Source organism: Xyrauchen texanus, chromosome 12 (genome assembly GCF_025860055.1).
Source record: "Xyrauchen texanus isolate HMW12.3.18 chromosome 12, RBS_HiC_50CHRs, whole genome shotgun sequence".
NCBI classification, from domain to species: domain Eukaryota; kingdom Metazoa; phylum Chordata; class Actinopteri; order Cypriniformes; family Catostomidae; genus Xyrauchen; species Xyrauchen texanus.
This window is the reverse complement of record NC_068287.1, coordinates 12,922,602-12,940,660: the sequence shown is the minus strand read 5'-3', so window position 1 is coordinate 12,940,660 and position 18,059 is coordinate 12,922,602. Positions and strand designations below refer to the sequence as shown.

The window sequence follows — 18,059 nt, the reverse complement described above, 5'->3', positions numbered from 1 at the left end:
TTGCAGTTTCAATGAGGACATTTTTGTCCTGATGTTCCTAAGTTTAACTGTTTTGTGTACACAGTGTATTATAGATGTATTATGGGAACTGAAGTTAAAATATCAAAATTCCCCCCAAAATACTCACCTTTGGCTAAATTAATGCCGTTGGCATTAACACAACCAAAATGATCGATAAAACAAAATTGAAAACACCAAAATCTCCCAAAGGTCGCGCAAGCGTTAATCATTATTTTCAAAAAAGTTTTACAATATATTTTTCCAAGGTAAAAAATAATATCGATATGTTTTTAGGGTTCTCCATTTGACTTGGAAAAATATGTGCCTTTCAAAAAAATGTAAAAATGTCTGATTTAAAAAAACTTCACAAGCAGAAACAAGGGTATAAAGGGATCTTCTTTCTCTTTTTTTTATGTTTATCATCACATGACAACAAAATGGCTAACATTGACACCAGCTGACTTTGATTAGGTTTACAAACATTTTTCAAATATTAATAATTTTTTTAAACAATATTGTTTCACTGCTTTTGCATTTAAAGAAATCATAATGAAAAATTATTCCATACTACTTATGCCAACAAGATTTTCAGCATTTAATGAGATATTATATTTATTTGTTATTTACCATCTCTGGATGGTTACACCACTTACTAATATTTTACGTTAATCCCCAGGAAAATAAATAAATAAATGATCAAAATGACTTTGAACTCAGGAATTGAAAACATGTTCATCATAGCAAAGTGTTTAAAGTAATTGTTTTGTGTGAATTGCATTTGAATGTATTTTTAAATAAATTAATAGATCTGGACAAAACTAAATAAATAAAACTAAAACAGCATCACATCATCGATTCACTTGTGACTGCTGCAGTTCAAGTCATGCACAGTTTGCTTTGATCAAGTTCTGATATACAGTACACACAGACAGTAAACACATCACTGTAACTTTCATGCTCAAAAAATTGTGACAGTAAATGAACAGATTTAATTCTGAATAAATAAAGAGATCACTTGTACCACACCCCCCAACCCCCTTTTAAAAAAGTACCATCTTATTTCCACCATAATTGTTGTTACTAAGCCATATTAACATAATAAATAATATCAATAATTATTTCGATTATTACCAGTGGCGTGTCCAGGATTTTATATTTGGGGTGGCAAAGGGGGGGCAAGAGCTGAATGAGGGGTGGCAACTAGGCTTCCCATGATATATGTAAAAAAAATAAAAATAAAAGTGTTATACTGGTTATGAGGGACATGTGCTTATTTTAATGAATTTCTGATGTTCAGAGAGGGCTAACAGTAAATTCTGAACTATCAGCCATTTCAACTGAAAGATGAAGGCTGTAATACTAACGTTGGATAAGAAATCTTTAAAGTACAATCGTTTTCAATCTGTTTCTAACATTGTGTGTAGGAGTATGTTTTTGAGTGTGTGTGTGTGTGTGTGTGTGTGTGTGTGAGAGAGAGAGAGAGAGAGAGAGAGAGTGAGAGAGTGTGTATGAGTGTATGTGTGATAATGTGTGTGCATGAAAATGTGTGTGTAAGCATATTAATGGGGTAATCATGGAAAAAATGCCCTTGCTTTAGTGGAGATTACTGGTAGAAACAAACACTTGTAATTAAAATAAATTGATTCCTTCATTTGTACTCAAAGTGCATTTATTTATTCATATTGATCAAAAAGATAAGGAATCCAGAATATTTTGATTACCAAAAAATAAAACTTGCATTAAATTAAATTAAATTATGCATATTCTGCAAGATGTAGTATACTACTGTAACTGATTACAACAGTTACTGATAACTGATTTACAACAGCCACTAGGCGGACCAAAGTTTTTTACAGAACAACCAGATAGCCTAAATAATGCGAAAATAATACCTGCATAACATCACATAAAACACAAATAAAAGCAGCAAAGCTAAGAGCAACCAGAGTAGCAAAACAGTATCAGACTCAAATATGAAATAGTCAGACATGTAAGGCAGCAGCCATTAACTCATTATCTGTACAAACAAATCTGAATATGACACAGAGAAGTAGAAATACTACTGTAAATGATTATGTTAACCAGTTAAACTAGTCAGACTGACTCAGACAAATAGTCAAACATGAGAACCCAAAAAATCAGAAGAGCTGAATTCGCCGGTTACCATGCTGTGCACAAAAACGTTTAAGGAAAACATCCATGTCTATAGCCTTTGACCGCTCAGACTCAATACTAAGTATTGACAAATTGCTCAATCTACCTTCTGACATAGTGGAGCGCAAGTGTGTTTTAACAAGTTTGTAATCACTGTCTAACGTTATATGTAATAAAATCAGAACCGTTTCTCCTAGTTATTTTTCTCACTGAAGTTTTAATCAGGCTACTTGTCCGGTCAGGCAAGTAAATGTCTTTTACTTACTTGCCCTTTCAAAAAAATCCACTTGTGTCGCCGTGGACAATGTCGTCGTAGGCCTAATGAGCTAACGATAGCAACTTTGCATTGATTGAAAATATACATAAGTCATTATAACAACCACCACTCAGGTAACTTTTGTAGATTAACGAGCAAGATAGACACATGATTGACTTTACCTGTTTCTGTGCATTAAAAAGAGAACAGTCTAAACGGCTTCATCCTGGTGGTCGCGGGCCTGCCACATGTTGTAGTTTTGGTGAAATGATTAAAGAATGGGGGAGGGGTGAACTTAAGATATGCCAGTGACATCACTATATGACGAACACTGTCCCAATAAATATTATTTAGTTTGCACAGACATTTTATTGCTTTGCCATTTTAATATTTGCTTAGGCTATATTTGCTTTTGATACATTTACATTTTAATAGCAATTAGTAATTAATCCCAAACCAAGTAAGATCATCTTGGAGATATGTTAAATGTTGAATATATGTTTTAATTATGTTTATGTAAAATTAAATAAAAAGCTTTTAATATATTAATTTAAAAACATTTATATAGTTAACACATATAATTTCTCCACATGCTTTTTTTGTCAAGTTTTGTCTCCTGAAATCACTGTGATTTGAATGACAATTTCAATACCATTACACGTGTCAGAATATGCGATTCAAATGAAAAATTTGCTTTCGTATTCATGGAGATTCTCACAACTATAGGCTACTCGGAGTCCACTCTGGACAAGACAAGCGCATTCTTCCTCCGAGACGAGTCCGCGCGCACTCCAGTTAGGCTACTGCAGCAGCGCTCGCTGCGCTCCGTCACCCGTGGATTTACCGATCTGCCGTTTACACTAGCCTGCTGCAGGGGCAGAAATGCACTTTATCTACATAATAAAGACATCAGACTTAAAAGTAAAACTATTGTGAATTATAGATCATATTTGATAAGTACTTTTCGTGACCCAATCGATTGAAGTAGCCTAAGATGGGGGGAAGTTAAGCCGACGCCCCTCCGTATCCGAGCTGTCATCTGGGGTGGCAAATGGGGTGGCAAAGCTATTTTTTAGGGTGGCAGCTGCCACCCCGTGCCACCCTTGTGGCCACGCCCCTGATTATTACATTATAGCCTAATAAATAAAAAGTTACAATGTTTATTTATTGATTGATTCATTAATTGGTTTATTAATTATTTTTACGACAGTGGTGACTAATAGTGCCAGTTTAGTATGTTTTATTTATTATTATTAACTTTTTTATGGTATCAGTCACAGTGTCTTTGGTTTCCATAAAAATGTTGTAAGGTCAAAATTTGTTTTGTAAACTCAACACTTTCATGCTAAAAAAGAAAAAGAGTGCAACAGTTAATGAACAGATATTTAAAAAAAAGTCCTTTTCACAGTCTCTCCCGTTCTCTTTTGACAGCCAAACCAAAACAGAAAATAATTGATTTGACATATTATTGGTGCCTGACCACATATGTAAACATATTGGCAATTAAACAAAGTGTAATCAGTATAAACTAATCTGCTTTCTATTTGAGTCTGTGTAGGAGCTACTTGGTGAAAACAAAACTTTTTCAGGCTGTAGCAGCTGAAGGACTCTGCGCAGAACTGCCCGCCGTAGGAGGATATAAACCCATGGATCCAGAATCTGGTTCCAGCTTGCCAAACGCAGGGCAAGTAGAAGAAGTTTCTCACACTGGTTCTCCGGTCTGGTGATTCCTCCATAAAACCTGATCACAGATATGAGGACGTAGATCTGTGTAATGGGGGGGGAGGGGGAGGGGCAAATCACTTGTCAGTTTAGAAAATCACATATGCAGTAAAAACAGTCTTCAAATTCATTATATAGGTATAGAAAACATTAAGAGTCCACTGCAAAATTATCAGTTTCTCTGGATTTACTATTTATTGGTAAGTGTTTGAATAAAATGAACATTTGAATTTTATTCTATAAAATACTGACAGCATTTATTCCAAATTCCATATAAAAATATTGTCATTTAGAGCATTTATTTGCAGAAAATGCCAACTGGCCAAATCACAAAAAAAGATGCAGTGTTTTCAGACTTTGAAAAATGCAAAGAAAACAAGTTAATATTCATTTCTAAACACAATACTATGTTTAAATGTTTTAACTTAGTAAGAGGTCAGAAATCAATATTTGGGTGAAAAAAAAAAACTGTCCTGCTGAAACGAATCCTCAGAGTTGGGGAACATTGTCAAAGTAGAAGGAATTACATTTTCTTCCAGGATAGCCATGTACGTGGCTTGATTCTTGCATCCTTCACAAACACTAATCTGCCAGATTCCAGGCTTGCTGAAGCACCCCCAGATCATCACTGATCCTCTACCAAATTTCAAACACATACCTAAATCCAGAGAAACAAATAATTTTGCAGTGGCTTCTTAATTTTTTCCAAAGCTGTATATACAATATATATATATATATATATATATATATATATATATATATATATATATATATATATGGCAAAAGTGTTGGGGTCGTTAGTGATGCAGAGATATGTAAAAGTGTTGCAATATATATTTGTGGTTCCATAAATCATATTTTTATGACTATTTCATATCTTTATAAGTTTACTATCACATTATATCTATTGCTTTGTTTGTTACATAACAAATGACTACTATATGATCTGTCATGTCGATCTACTGTGCATCAGTGGAATATTATCAGTTTATGTGTATATATACATCCATATTATACTTGCCATTTGTAACTCAAGGTGGCACTGTTGTATCAGTGATTGACTTGATTTACATTTGACATTGCTATTTGACAGACACAACATGGAAGAAACCTATAACAAATACAACACATGAACATTATGAAATGGCTACTGCCATTTGGGTATACTACTGAAATTATTTAAGTTGTGACTCAATAAGTGCCTGAGAAAATACTTGGGTAGCTAATATGTAGCTTATGTGTTATGTGTATCTCAATATGTGCTTTATAGCTCATAAAATTTAACAGAAATTTTGTGGAAAAGGAAACCCGTTCTATCATTTGTTGATTCATATGAAAAATTAAACATAAAAATGTATCAGCATATATTATATTACATTCAAATTGTCTTGGAAATGCTTTGAATTGTTACACATTCTGGGCATTTTGACAAAATTTTGTAGTTCCATTATTGATAAATATATGTGTCGGGTCACTTAAGAACCAAAGTAATACTGTTTGGTAACACAAGTGCATTTAAAGATTAAAAAAGTCCCTGAAACAGGTTTACCATTTATTAATGATTTATTTGAACTACTTTTCAGAATTTTAAATCTCCTAAAATCTGAAAACGCATCATGATTTTAGAATAATCTTAAAGCGATATTTCACCCAAAACTAACAAATTCTCAAATGTATTCACCCTTGTGCCATTCCAGATGTAGATGGTGTAGTTTCTTCTGCTAAACAGAAACAAAGATGTTTAGAAGAATATTTCAGCACTGTAGAGTAAATACAATGAATACAATGTGAGTTAATGGGTACCAAAATTTAAAAATCCATAAAGCACATAAAAGCAACTTTAAAAGTAATCCATAAGACTCCAGTGTTTAAATCAATGTATTCAGAAGTGATATGATAAGTGTGGGTGAGAAATCGATCAATATTTAAGGCCTTTTTTATTTTACATTCTCCTCCTGTCCAGTCGGTGGCGATATGCACAAAGAATGTGAATCGCCAAAAATAAAAGAAGACTGCAAAAGTGGAAATTTATGGTAAAAAAGGACTTGAATAATTATCTATTTCTCCCACACACTTATAATATAGCTTCTGAAGACAGATTTAACCACTGGAGTTTATGCTGCATATATTTGCTTCTAGTCACCATTCACTTGCATTTTATGAACCTACAGAGCTGAAATATTCTTCTAACTATCTTAATCTGTGTTCAGCAGAAGAATGAATGTCATACACATCTGGCATAGCACGAGGGTGAGTAAATGATGAGATAATTTTTTTTTTTTGGTGAACTAACCCTTTAACGAAGAGTAAAACCATAATCCATTTCAATATTTATTGAAAATTATTTATGATTGTCCATCAGTTGTGGCATCATGCCCATCAAAACCAACAATTTTAGGTCAATTCAACAAAAGGTTATGACAGAATTATCATATGGTGCATGTACAGTATATCCACTGTTGGACATTTTTAGTGGACAAATTAAATAAACTAGTGAGAGTGTGAAAACTGTGTTTTAATAAAGATAATTTTTTATGTCCACAAGGCAAAATTGCTTAAATTTATAGAAACAACTGTTTATCAAATGCATAATGCCTTACTCACAAGAAAAGGATTCCAGCAGACACAGGAAACCACTGTTATCCCAGCCAGCTGTGTCATCATCTCAACATCTAATGAATGCAGAGATGAGGTCAAAAATGATCCATGTCTCCGAGCATTTGACTTAACACGTTGGTCCTTATGCCTTTTCTGGAGCAATTTCAGCCCACTCATAGTATTGGATAGAACTGAGACAGTCAATGCTCCAAGCCCTAGTAAAGAAAAGGCCAAAGCAAGGTTTGCATCGGCTATGGAGAGTGGACCATTCAATGGTAAGAAACACCAGGTACCTGGGAACTGGGGTTTGTAGTTGCCCACATTCAGCAAGGGGAGTCCCGCCAACGTGAGAGCCGTGGAGGTGATCAGGAGTACAGAGAAGCGTATGTGTGCTACTGTAACAACAGTCGAGTGCAGGAGAGGTTGTGTAATGCCTATGCAACGCTCCACTGCCATTGCACTGCCTAACAGTAGAGGGCAAAGGCCAAAAAACACCATGCAAGCACCAAATGGTTTGCAGTAACTCTGAGGAGGCTCTACTACTATTGCTGCTCTGTGATGCTTGACTCTTCCTAGATGTAGGTGCAATGCCAGAGCACCAGTGATCACGTGACCTGCCAGGTCACTCAGAATCAAGGCTGAAGCTAGAAACAGGAATGGTGCCTTGGCACGCTGACGGAAGCGGGCATAGGAATGGGCAAGGATTGCTAGTGCCGTCAGGTTTGAGAGTGCGCCGAGGGTCATGGTGAAGTACGACATTCCAAAAGCAGGTGGGTTAACCAGACCAGGAGATGTTGAGTTGATAGTTTGGTTATCGGGACAGAATGATGTGAGATTATAGTCTCTAGAATGCTGGCATGAAACAGTGAACAGAATATCCATGGTGTGACAAGTCAAGCAGTTCTAGGTTAGTGTGATCTGAAAAAGATTTCAAGAAGCTGTGATCAATTATATATTTCCAGGACTGTCGTGAGTAAAAGTGGATATCTACAAACAGTTCCAAAATAAAAATAAAAAAGTCTGAAACCACAAGTTTTATAGTTCACCCCAAAATGAAAACTGTGCCATTCATATTTATTCACCATCATTCATCCGTTTTATCAAGAATATACTGTGTGAGTGTTAATTTTAAACTGCCGGTTTTACACCGATTACATGAGGATTTAAAAGGAAATAAGCGATGATTGGAGAATTTGTAAAAAAGCGAATGCTTGATCATGCACAATAAGGACACAGATATGAGCAGCACACACATTAGACATTGCACTAAAATGTATCAGATTTCTACTCTAAACGTCATGTTTGCCAATAATGGCGCTGCACCGGTTTTTAGCGCTTTCTTTCTCGACTTTTCTTCACGTTTGCCACCTTAATGCACCTTTCCACAAACTATGAGAAATTAATTGTGTCCATAAATTATAAAAAATAATGTTCATTCTCTTTGTTTATTCTGAAAGGCTGCACTTAATGAAGATGCATATAGGATAAACAAATGAACTGTGCCATTATTCCAACACGGTGAAAGCTAGTGTTTTTAACCATATTCCATGTTATTCCAAAGCAGAGTTAGCAACTAACCCAGGTATGTTAACTCAGAACAGTTAACCTCAACATCTGGTTACAAAAACCGGAATAACTTTCAGAGTAACCATAGCAACTTACTCTCTGAACCTACCTGCTCCGGAGCAGTGTAAAAGTTATAGTGTAAAAGTTAAAGTGCTGTGGAGGAACTTAAACATCTCAAACGGCTAGACAAGCTGACATAACAGCACCGGCAAGGAATCAGAATAGTAGCTCTATAGAAATAAGGTGTGATTTAAATAAATTAACTTAGCTTGATGTTGGACACCTTTGATGTTGAAGCAGGAAGCCCTCAATAATATCCATTCCACTCTGAGTTCAACATCAGAGAGAAAAATAAAAAGAACGACCACAGACAAATTGTCATTGAGGCATTCATGGTATACAGTGATGTCAACAACAATGTCACTGGAGATAAGACTGAAGCACTTGCAAAAATGCCGGCATGATGAGGAGGAGGAAAGGGAAGACACTAAGTTTGTTGATATTTCCTCTCTACTGGATCAAAACAAAGGTTTCGATTATCAGCTGCCTATCATTGTGATAGGCCGATACACCAGGCTGATTAACAAGAGTGTCAACTTTCACATGGGTCAGTTTTAAAATGTACCAATTAATTTGTTAATGGATAGTCAACACTTGTTTTTCAAGATTTGTTTTTTCAAGTTTATGCAAATTTGCGGAAGTATTGCACAAAATATGTGTTTGTATCACTTAAGAAATTTTATGTACATCTTATTTGCTATTGTCAAATTGTATTACGTTTATCTGCATTTATATCAGCCATCGGGTATTCTGCTCTCTAGATACTGATTTCAGCATCGGCATTCAAAAAAACCTGTATCTGTCGACCATTAGCCCACCTACTCAACTCGGTCTCTACAGCTGACATATTGAAAGCAAACACATCAGATCCATACAAAAAAAGTTGAACAGATACATATTTTCCAGTGTCACACACTCTAAAATAATAGCGGAAGATCCACTGCTGCCATGGTGGCAGGATACTTCACATAATCAAAGAGAAAAGAGAGATGGCCATCATGCTCTGTGTTGAAGATTCCATTATAAGTATGTTTATGCTGTTTGATAATGGGTAATTGCATTATTATTTATCATTCCCATTTGCATTCAACAGCTTTGGATCAAAAAGCTTTGAAACAGCTTTGGCACTTTATACTAATCCTGAAAAAGCTCCCTGTTTTTACGTATTTGGTGGAAAAATATAAAAAGGTGTAGAGTCATTGATAATTCCAAGTCCCCCCACGTCCGGGAAGGCTGCAGAAAATTGTCTGGGTTTATGGCATCTTATATCAGCAACAAAGACTTGCTAAAGTCATTCCCACCCATTTGTGAGCTGTCCCTTACCTGCCTTAGCTGTGGCTGGTATTGTTGTCAAATTAAAATTCAAACTTCGAATAAATGCATTTTCAAATGCAAAAAAGTGTGAATTAGATTTTTAGATGTGTGCCAAGCAATGACTCATGTCAGTGGTACCAGGACAGTGCTATAGGTGACGTAATGTAGGTAAGTTTAAAAAAATTTAATTAACCTCTCCTGTTCTTATTTGTGGCTATCAGAAATTCTTCATTTGCAACATACCAACTGAGCAGCAGAGTGTAGAAAAGGTCCTAGTGGTGTCCTAAAGCATCAAAGTGCGATGTGGCACTTTTCCTGCTTCTGGAGCGCTGGAGCAGAAATTGTTGCCAAAGCCAATGTCATGTTAGAGTTGTGTCATCAACAGCATTATATCACTCTACAACATCTAACTTAAAGCTGCAGTTTAGACCTGCTTAGACCTGACCCAACAATGTTACTCAACCAATGGCGTTAGTTGTGGGCGGGACTATCTGACTGCTTGAACAACAGCATATGAGGGCCGTATTCGGAAAGCTAGTGTTGCAAAAATTACATACTTCAACTTTAAGACTACACATGCAGTCTTCTCATCCTGAAGTGTATTCTAGAGAATGCCAAGACAAGGGCCAACACTAAAACAGTCCCGGACTTGGACAATTTAGGTTTGTTTTTGTTTGCTTAAAACTGTTCATTGAAGCATTTATTTTTGTTTCACTATTTTACCTAAGTTGACAGTCCTGGCCTTATTTTCAGGCCAAGAAAAGAAAGAGTAGATTCTTCTGACTTTGAAAACTAGCTTCTACGAAAGTCCCTTACAAGGAAGGTCAGGCGATTTGGCGGCCATCTTTGGAACGCTCCCAGGCTGCTATTTTCTATGGATACAACCGGCATAAAAGAACAGCTCCTATCTACTTGAATCAGCAAAGACCGAAATCTCTAAAAAGGTTACAATCAAATAACATATTTCAAATCAGCAGTAAAATCTGACAACAGTTGTTTAATAAATTGTGCTTCATGCATAATTTATGCCAAAACACTACATTGTTCAGTCCTGTGTTGTGCACAATAGAGTCAATGCGTCAGTCAAGTCCCCAGGGGCTTGCTATTTGTAATCTTCTTCTTTTGGCTGCTCCTGTTGGGGGTCGCCACAACAGACCATCTGTGATCTGCATATTTGACTTGGCACAGGTTGTACTCTGGATGCCCTTCCTGATGCAGCCCGCAGTGGCTGGGGGACTCTCATTTGCACCTATTGGGAATTTAGAGTCTCCAATTTACTTAACCTCCATGTTTTTTTGTTTTTTTTGTTTTTGTTTTTTATTGCAGGGTAAACTGGAGCACCCAGTGGAAACCCATGGTCCACACAGTCGAGTTGGGACTTGAACCCAGGACCTTCTTGCTGTGAGGCAACAGTGCTAACGATAATATGCCTTACAATCAATAACTAAATCTGAAATGAGAGCAAAAACTTGCTAAATAATAATAATGTCATTTCTTTAGAATTGCACTTAACATTTTACCCCACATACCCCCCACCAACTTTGGTACAGCCATTTCCAACACTCATCATCACACAGATCCATTAGAGAAATGTATTTATGTATCACCATGACTTCCCTACTAAGCTCACTGCTGACAGGAGGAATTATTACTGAGGGATGCATTAGGAGGGATAAACAGATTGCTTTTTGTTTTATAGACCTAAGGCCATTTCCAGAAGGTTGAAATGAAATAATCAAGGATTCTGTCTAACTTCTCTCAACCACCTCTTCTTCTTAATCTCTAGTCAATACTAGAATAATATATACAGCAGCCTCTGTTTATGTACTTGTTCACTCTTTGTCTCTTTTTAACACCCTGTACGGCGTCTTGCCAAAATCTTTTTTCATTCATCGTTTTCTTTTCCTTCCAGCAGAGCATTTACTCTCTACGTCCTTTTAATTCACACTGCTGTCTTATCCTCTCCCTCAAATGTGTTTGATAACATTAGATTTGTTCTGTGAGGCAGAACAGTGGGACTTTCAGCTCTGTTGCTTAAAATGTCTGTTCCCTTTCATGGATTTTGCTTTAAAGATAAAAATGATAAAAATAAATAAATAAATGATGTGTTTCTGTTTGTACTCGAGTTTTGCTTGGCAATGAACTAACTGATTAACACTGTTAAAGGTGAAAAATACGCAGCAGATATCTTAGAGGGCCATTTCTAACAAATTTGACATTTAAAATGGACTTTCATTGGTGTAAACTTAATCATGTTAATTTAGTAAAATGTATATTTATGACTTGAATAAAACCAGTTAATTAAGACGCTGCCATTTACTTTTGCATTTTTCGATTTAGCAGACGCTCTTATCCAAAGTGACATATAAATGAGAATAATGCAACCAAAAGCATTTAAAGCTTGGTTTAAGCACCAGGTGCACATTTTAGATGAACTGAGAACACTTTTTTTGTATAACATTTTGAAATTCAGAGGCCTCAAAAGTTTTCCTTAACACACAGAACAGACTGATCTCACAGAGTGTGTCTCAATCAGCTCCCTAGTTTAGTAGTCAGGGCACTGATCAGTCAGTCTCAGTTGCAAAACCGTTCCAGTGCACTGAAACATTACCTCCCTAAAAATTCAAATTGGAAAAAACAGATGTTATGATCCTGTCATTTTGATCTTGTGTTATTCTTGTTTTGGCAGGGTTGTGACAGTTTCCTCCACCAGGCTCTCAGGTTGTCCCATGTACTTATGTTTTCTCCTCTCCCTCATGTTTCCCCAGGTGCTGCTCAGCAGCGCAATTACCATTGCCATGCCGTGCACTGCCAAGCAGGGCTGATTAGCACTGCTTGTATTCATGGTAAGCACCTGGTTTCAATCCTTCCGTTTCCTTTATATTCATTCCTTTGTCTTGTCTGGTTGTCGGATAATTTTGTTTCTCTGTTCCAGTCTGTTCTTCGAAATCCAGTTTCTCCAGTCAGTTATGTTGTTCTGTTTTGTCTTTTTTATATTTTCATCCATTGAGAGAGTTTGTTTCCCTGTTTTTGTTTGATTTGATATATATTTTAGATATCCTCATTCCTGCATTTGGGTTTCACATTACCAGTTCCTGACATGAGAACATCGTCATGTCTTCTGAAGTCTTTCAAATCGCTGACTATGAATTCAAAGTCTTATTTTCTGAGAGATGTTTGTAATGTATTTCATCCATTATGACCATGAATAGGGGAAACAATCTTTTAAATATCGGAGTTGTTCGAAGGTTTAAAATGCACTGCTTTATATTTATTTCTTTATTCTCATTTATCTTTTATAACAACACTATGTCTGAATATCTACCACGAAAATGCATGACAGTGTCATTTATACAGCAATGTTTAATGTGCGAGCACGTGATTGTGTCGCAGGTGATTGAGTCATAACGGTCCCAATGTTCAGCGGGTAATCACCCTTGCCAGTGCCTTAATTCATGCTGTCATTATATTGATTCACAACAAAGGGTGCTGTTTGAAGTGATCTGATTGAATTTCACCCACAATGAAACATTAGGTTGACTTTTCTTTAGCTAAAATCAGTCTGTGCTTACCATAAAGTGAAACACTGCCCCCAGTGGCCAAAAATTAAAGTGGTTAGCCACAGTCTGCCAGCAGATTAATATTGCGGAGGATGAGAGTTTAAGAAATTAAATGTCCATTCCAGTGAATACTCATTCTATGGGGACTACTTATTTTACATTTAAAATATTAATCTCGTAAAATGTATGCTTTTCAACTGCTGTGTATATGCATTTATTCCTGCTCTGTGAAAATATACAGTACCTAATTGCCATTTCAGATGCTGCTTCTGTGCCACCTTTGTGTAAAGAAGGTTTGAATCCCTATAGATTGAGTATTCATTGCAATGGGCATTAAATCTCAAACTCTCATCAACCCCAATATTAATCTGCCAGTACATTGTTTTCCTACAGCAATCGTGAAGCTGCACTCATGATTCACATCAGATTATCAACGCCAGCATCAAGCACCGCTTTGAACTCCATGGAATGGAGCTTTAAAATTAAAAATGCTTTAATGGCAATTATTTTTTCTTAATTGCATGCGATTAATGCCTTAATTCCAACAGCTTGAATATAAATGCATTTTAACAGGAAAGTATATATATGAGTCAAATCAATCATATTTAACTATATAAAAATTATGCTAAATAAGAGAAAATTATGAAATGGCTTGAGAACACATTTTTAAAAATGTCTATTTTTAACGTTAAAAGAATGTAAAAATGCTACAGTAAAAAACGTAAATGTTAGCAGGTAGTTACCTTAATATATACAGTAAAAAATTAGATATTTAAGAAGACAATACATGCAATTTTATGGTAAAATATTTAAATATTGTTGTAAAAAGTATGATATGGCAGGGCGGAGGGCGGGGCCGGGTCGTGATTCTACACACCCAGTCCCTTATCAGGCTAATCAAGACTCCGAGAGGGATAAAGGCCGACTGCGGAGGATTGTGCAGGAGAGAGAGAGATAGTTTACGGACATGTCCGTCATGTGTGTGTTTGTGTCTTCTGTTTAAGTTTATTATTAAAATATTATTTATATTATCAAGCCAGTTCTTGTCTCCTCCTTTCCATTGAACTACGTTACACTGGTGCCGAAATCCGGGAAGGAGGAGGGATACGCTCTAGTAGAGTTCTCGCCACTACCGTCCAACCCAATGGAGCAGCCGCGGCCATCTGCCGGGGGACGAGGAGCCCGGCCGCCTGGAAGCGGAGGACGGCCGCCGATTGCGAGGGGAGAAGGTGCTCCTAACCGACCGCCTGGAGTGGTCAGGGCTGCTGCCAGGGTTGGAGGATCCCCTACCAGCCGCTGAAAAACGGCGGGGTCTGAGACCGCAGACCGCGAGCGGGGAGGAGCTCGCTGCCGACCACTGTCAGGGGCGGGGGAGACCCCTTCTGTTCCCCAAGAACACGCCGAGGACTGCCTCGGATCCGCCCGGAGAGGCGCAGCTGTCGTCCGTTAGAGGGTGGAGGAGTGGTCGAGGAACAAGCTACGGCGTATCGGAGAACTGGCGAGTAAGAGTTTTTTTTTCTTCATCTCTCTCTCTCCCCTCTCTCTCTCTCACTGCCGCTCCACGTTGGCCTTTTCCCTCTCGTTTAAATTTTACAGTGTTTTTTTGGGGGGTGCTACAATGTGACAGGAAGTACCCCCCCATTTTTATTATTTCCGTTTCCCTCCCCTTGTCCCCTCCCTCATCCAGGTGGTCATGGATGACCTGCCGGCAGACGGGGCTTCGTGCACGCCCTCCCCCAAGGAAAGAGGGGGGAGGGATGTACGTCATGCCGGGTGCTCCCCTGCCTGAGAGAACGAGGGAGGAATGTGGCAGGGCGGATGGAGGAATGTGGCAGGGTGGAGGGCGGGGCCGGGTCATGATTCTACACGCCCGGTCCCTTATCAGGCTTATCAAGCCTTCGAGAGGGATAAAGGCTGACTGCGGAGGGTTGTGCAGGAGAGAGAGATAGTTTATGGGCATGTCCGTCATGTGTGTGTTTGTGTCTTCTGTTGAAGTTTATTATTAAAATATAATTTATATTATCAAGCCGGTTCTCGCCTCCTCCTTTCCATTAAATTACATTACATATGATTTTACCATTTAATTAATGGGAAATATGAATATGTTTAACAAGAGTAAGATGAGTGGTTCTCGTGCATTTTGAGGCCAAACATTATGACACAAGATGTAATGCACACCAAAGCAATGTGTACATAAAACCTCAGCATAACTACAGCAGCAGCTCGGGAAGAGATTACACACTGACTGTGATTTTAATGCGTGACAAAGCTGCAGCTCTATACAGAAAATAGTCATTTTGGATGACTATATTGAACATTTCCTTTAATAACAACCATAAATCATGAAATTATTAGCCACTGAGAATTTATGCGAACTTGATCATCTTGAATTTACATTAGAAGAGGGATCACATTACATGCAAAGGGTGATTAATCTAAACGAAAGGAAACGCAAATCACAAAGTGTAGCTATAGTAATTTCATTTAGTTTTAGTGAATAGAAAGTATGTTTGTGTAACTGTCACTGTGTGTGAGACTTCAAATAATGCATGAGTAGTTATCTCCAGTATTTTATGTTGCTTAACTAAAGGCTATATTGCAAACTATTATATGGTTAAATAGGTTAGTGGAGCATTTTAGCAGTATTTTCTACAGAAAAAAAAAACTCTCCAAACTCTCGTCCCACTGTCTAGGATGCTCCTGCCACACGGCTCATGCAGTCAGCGTGAATACTCAAACCTGTTAACACGGGTATCGTAAAAAAACATGCTTATAAACTGTTTTCACATGTGGCATCAAACAGGCCTTGTTGGCGTGTCACCATATTGGATTTGTGCTTTTTACAGTAATTTTATTTGATTGAATAACAGCTTCAATTTTGGTCTGTTCATCATACAAAGTAATTGTATTTCTTCAGACATGGAAGATACTTCTATGACATTTTAGCTTGCTTTTAAGTTTTAAAGTGAGGCACTATCCACTGCTTTGTATTGAAATCAGCAAACTAAACATCCTTCAAATATCTCCTTTTGTGTTCTGCAGAAGAAAGACATTTATGTAGGTTTGGAATGACATGAGAGTGAGTAGATGATCACAGCTTTCATTTATTTTGGGTGAACTATTCCTTTAAGACTTTAGTACACTAGTATAAAAAGATGACCCCAATACTAAACATGGATTAAAAGCCACAAGATGCCAATTTTGAGTTCATGGGGTCTTAAAGATTTTGAGGTAAGTGAGACTGAAGTATTTATCATCCCGCTCTCTTATCACTAACAGTTTTCAAAATTACTGTGAAAATGTCATAGTATTCCTCTTTCTCTAAATGAAAACACAACCAAAGCTTGTCCAACTGCACCTGACACTCATGGATCATCCATTAGGTACTCACAGAGGTAGTTTCCTCTTTCAGCCAGACTAATATGAGAGGTCTATGTTGGTTTTTCACACTTAGAAAATGGACTTCTGAGACGTCAGAGGGCAGATTTAGTCATATTTTTTTCTTCACTTTTGTAAAACTGAACAAAATGACATTCTGTGGTATACAATGCCCTAAAATGAAACTGCTGAGAGACTATAATGGAGTAATCAGTGTGCCATGTCTTGGTATATTGTAATATTTTGTTACAATTACACATTTCGATTTTAAAATTGTTTCTGCTTTTCCTGGACAACATTGGGCCAATCACAGAGTCCTTAGTCAGGGACAATTGTTAACAGATGACTAACATTAAGCCAAAATCTCTTTGTAAAAAAAAAAAATTGTGCGAGTGCATTACTGAGAGACCATTCTGTGCACCATTTCTCCTTACGAAGCCAGTATGACCATATCAGGTCTGTGAGAGATCTGTCTGACAGAAATTTCAAGAACATTTACAGTAGCTCATTTAATGTGGCTGTGATGTAGCCTTTTAACTTTAGTGCAATGGCACACTGCCAAAATAAATCAGAGTACCAGATGTTTTATTTTTTGTTCATTTCGATATACTTAAACATTTTAACATTAAAAGTTGTGTGAGCTAATGAACTATAATATATTTATAAATAAACATTAACCAAGATGAATAAATGCTGGACAGAATTATTGCTCATTGTTAGTTCATAATACCTATTGCATCAACTAATGTTAACAAATACAACCTTATTGTAAAGTGTTACCAACATTTCTGAAATCTTACAGAATCAACACTTAGTGGTTGGAAGACCCATTTCAGAGCTATCCTCTAAAAGTTTGCTCACATTATCATTGTTTTCCCACAAAGTCCCTCATGATTTGATTGACACAAACTATGATATTTGGATGCATTGTACAATTGCATTAGTTTGTTACATGTACTGGAACTGACTGCAAATACCCCCAATTACCAGAAGAATAAAAATTGTCTCCAAGACTAATTAAATGAATCTAGAGCTAATGCTGGAGGATATCGATGGTAGTCAGTCATGCAACCATGACATTAATTATTAATAAACAAGGTTCAGCTCTATTTGCTTCACATACTATAGTTGTTATCAAAGATGATCAAATCCTTATTGAGACGTTGAGACATAAGTAATAAAGTACTTTAAAAAAAAATGCATAAAGAGATTGACTCACCCAGTGTCCAAGAGTCTGTCTCTCAGCAGTGCACTTCTCTCTTGGCAGCTCTACCTCTTATCACTCTACAGTCACTGAGCAAAATCTCTCACTCTCTCTCTCTTCTCCATCTTCTGCTTTATCCATGAAAGGCATGCACATTATTTTAAAGCCACGTTTCTCTAGATTTTCAGTGCTGATGTTGCATATTCGTTGGTCAATCAGTTTAATGCAAAATACCATACTAGTGAAC

At 37.0% G+C, this 18,059-nt stretch overlaps 1 protein-coding gene across 1 annotated transcript; it reads right to left on the bottom strand.

The window, feature by feature from the left end:
• Positions 1–3,928: 3,928 nt before the first annotated feature.
• On the bottom strand, positions 3,929–17,871 carry ptger1c (prostaglandin E receptor 1c (subtype EP1)). The gene is made up of 3 exons (XM_052138430.1): positions 17,828–17,871; positions 6,737–7,648; positions 3,929–4,177 (listed from the first exon to the last, which is right to left on the bottom strand). The coding sequence occupies exons 2-3, from the start codon at positions 7,610–7,612 to the stop codon at positions 3,929–3,931; spliced, it is 1,125 nt and encodes a 374-aa protein (XP_051994390.1). The 5' UTR covers positions 7,613–7,648; positions 17,828–17,871.
• Between the last annotated feature and the right edge of the window lie 188 nt (positions 17,872–18,059).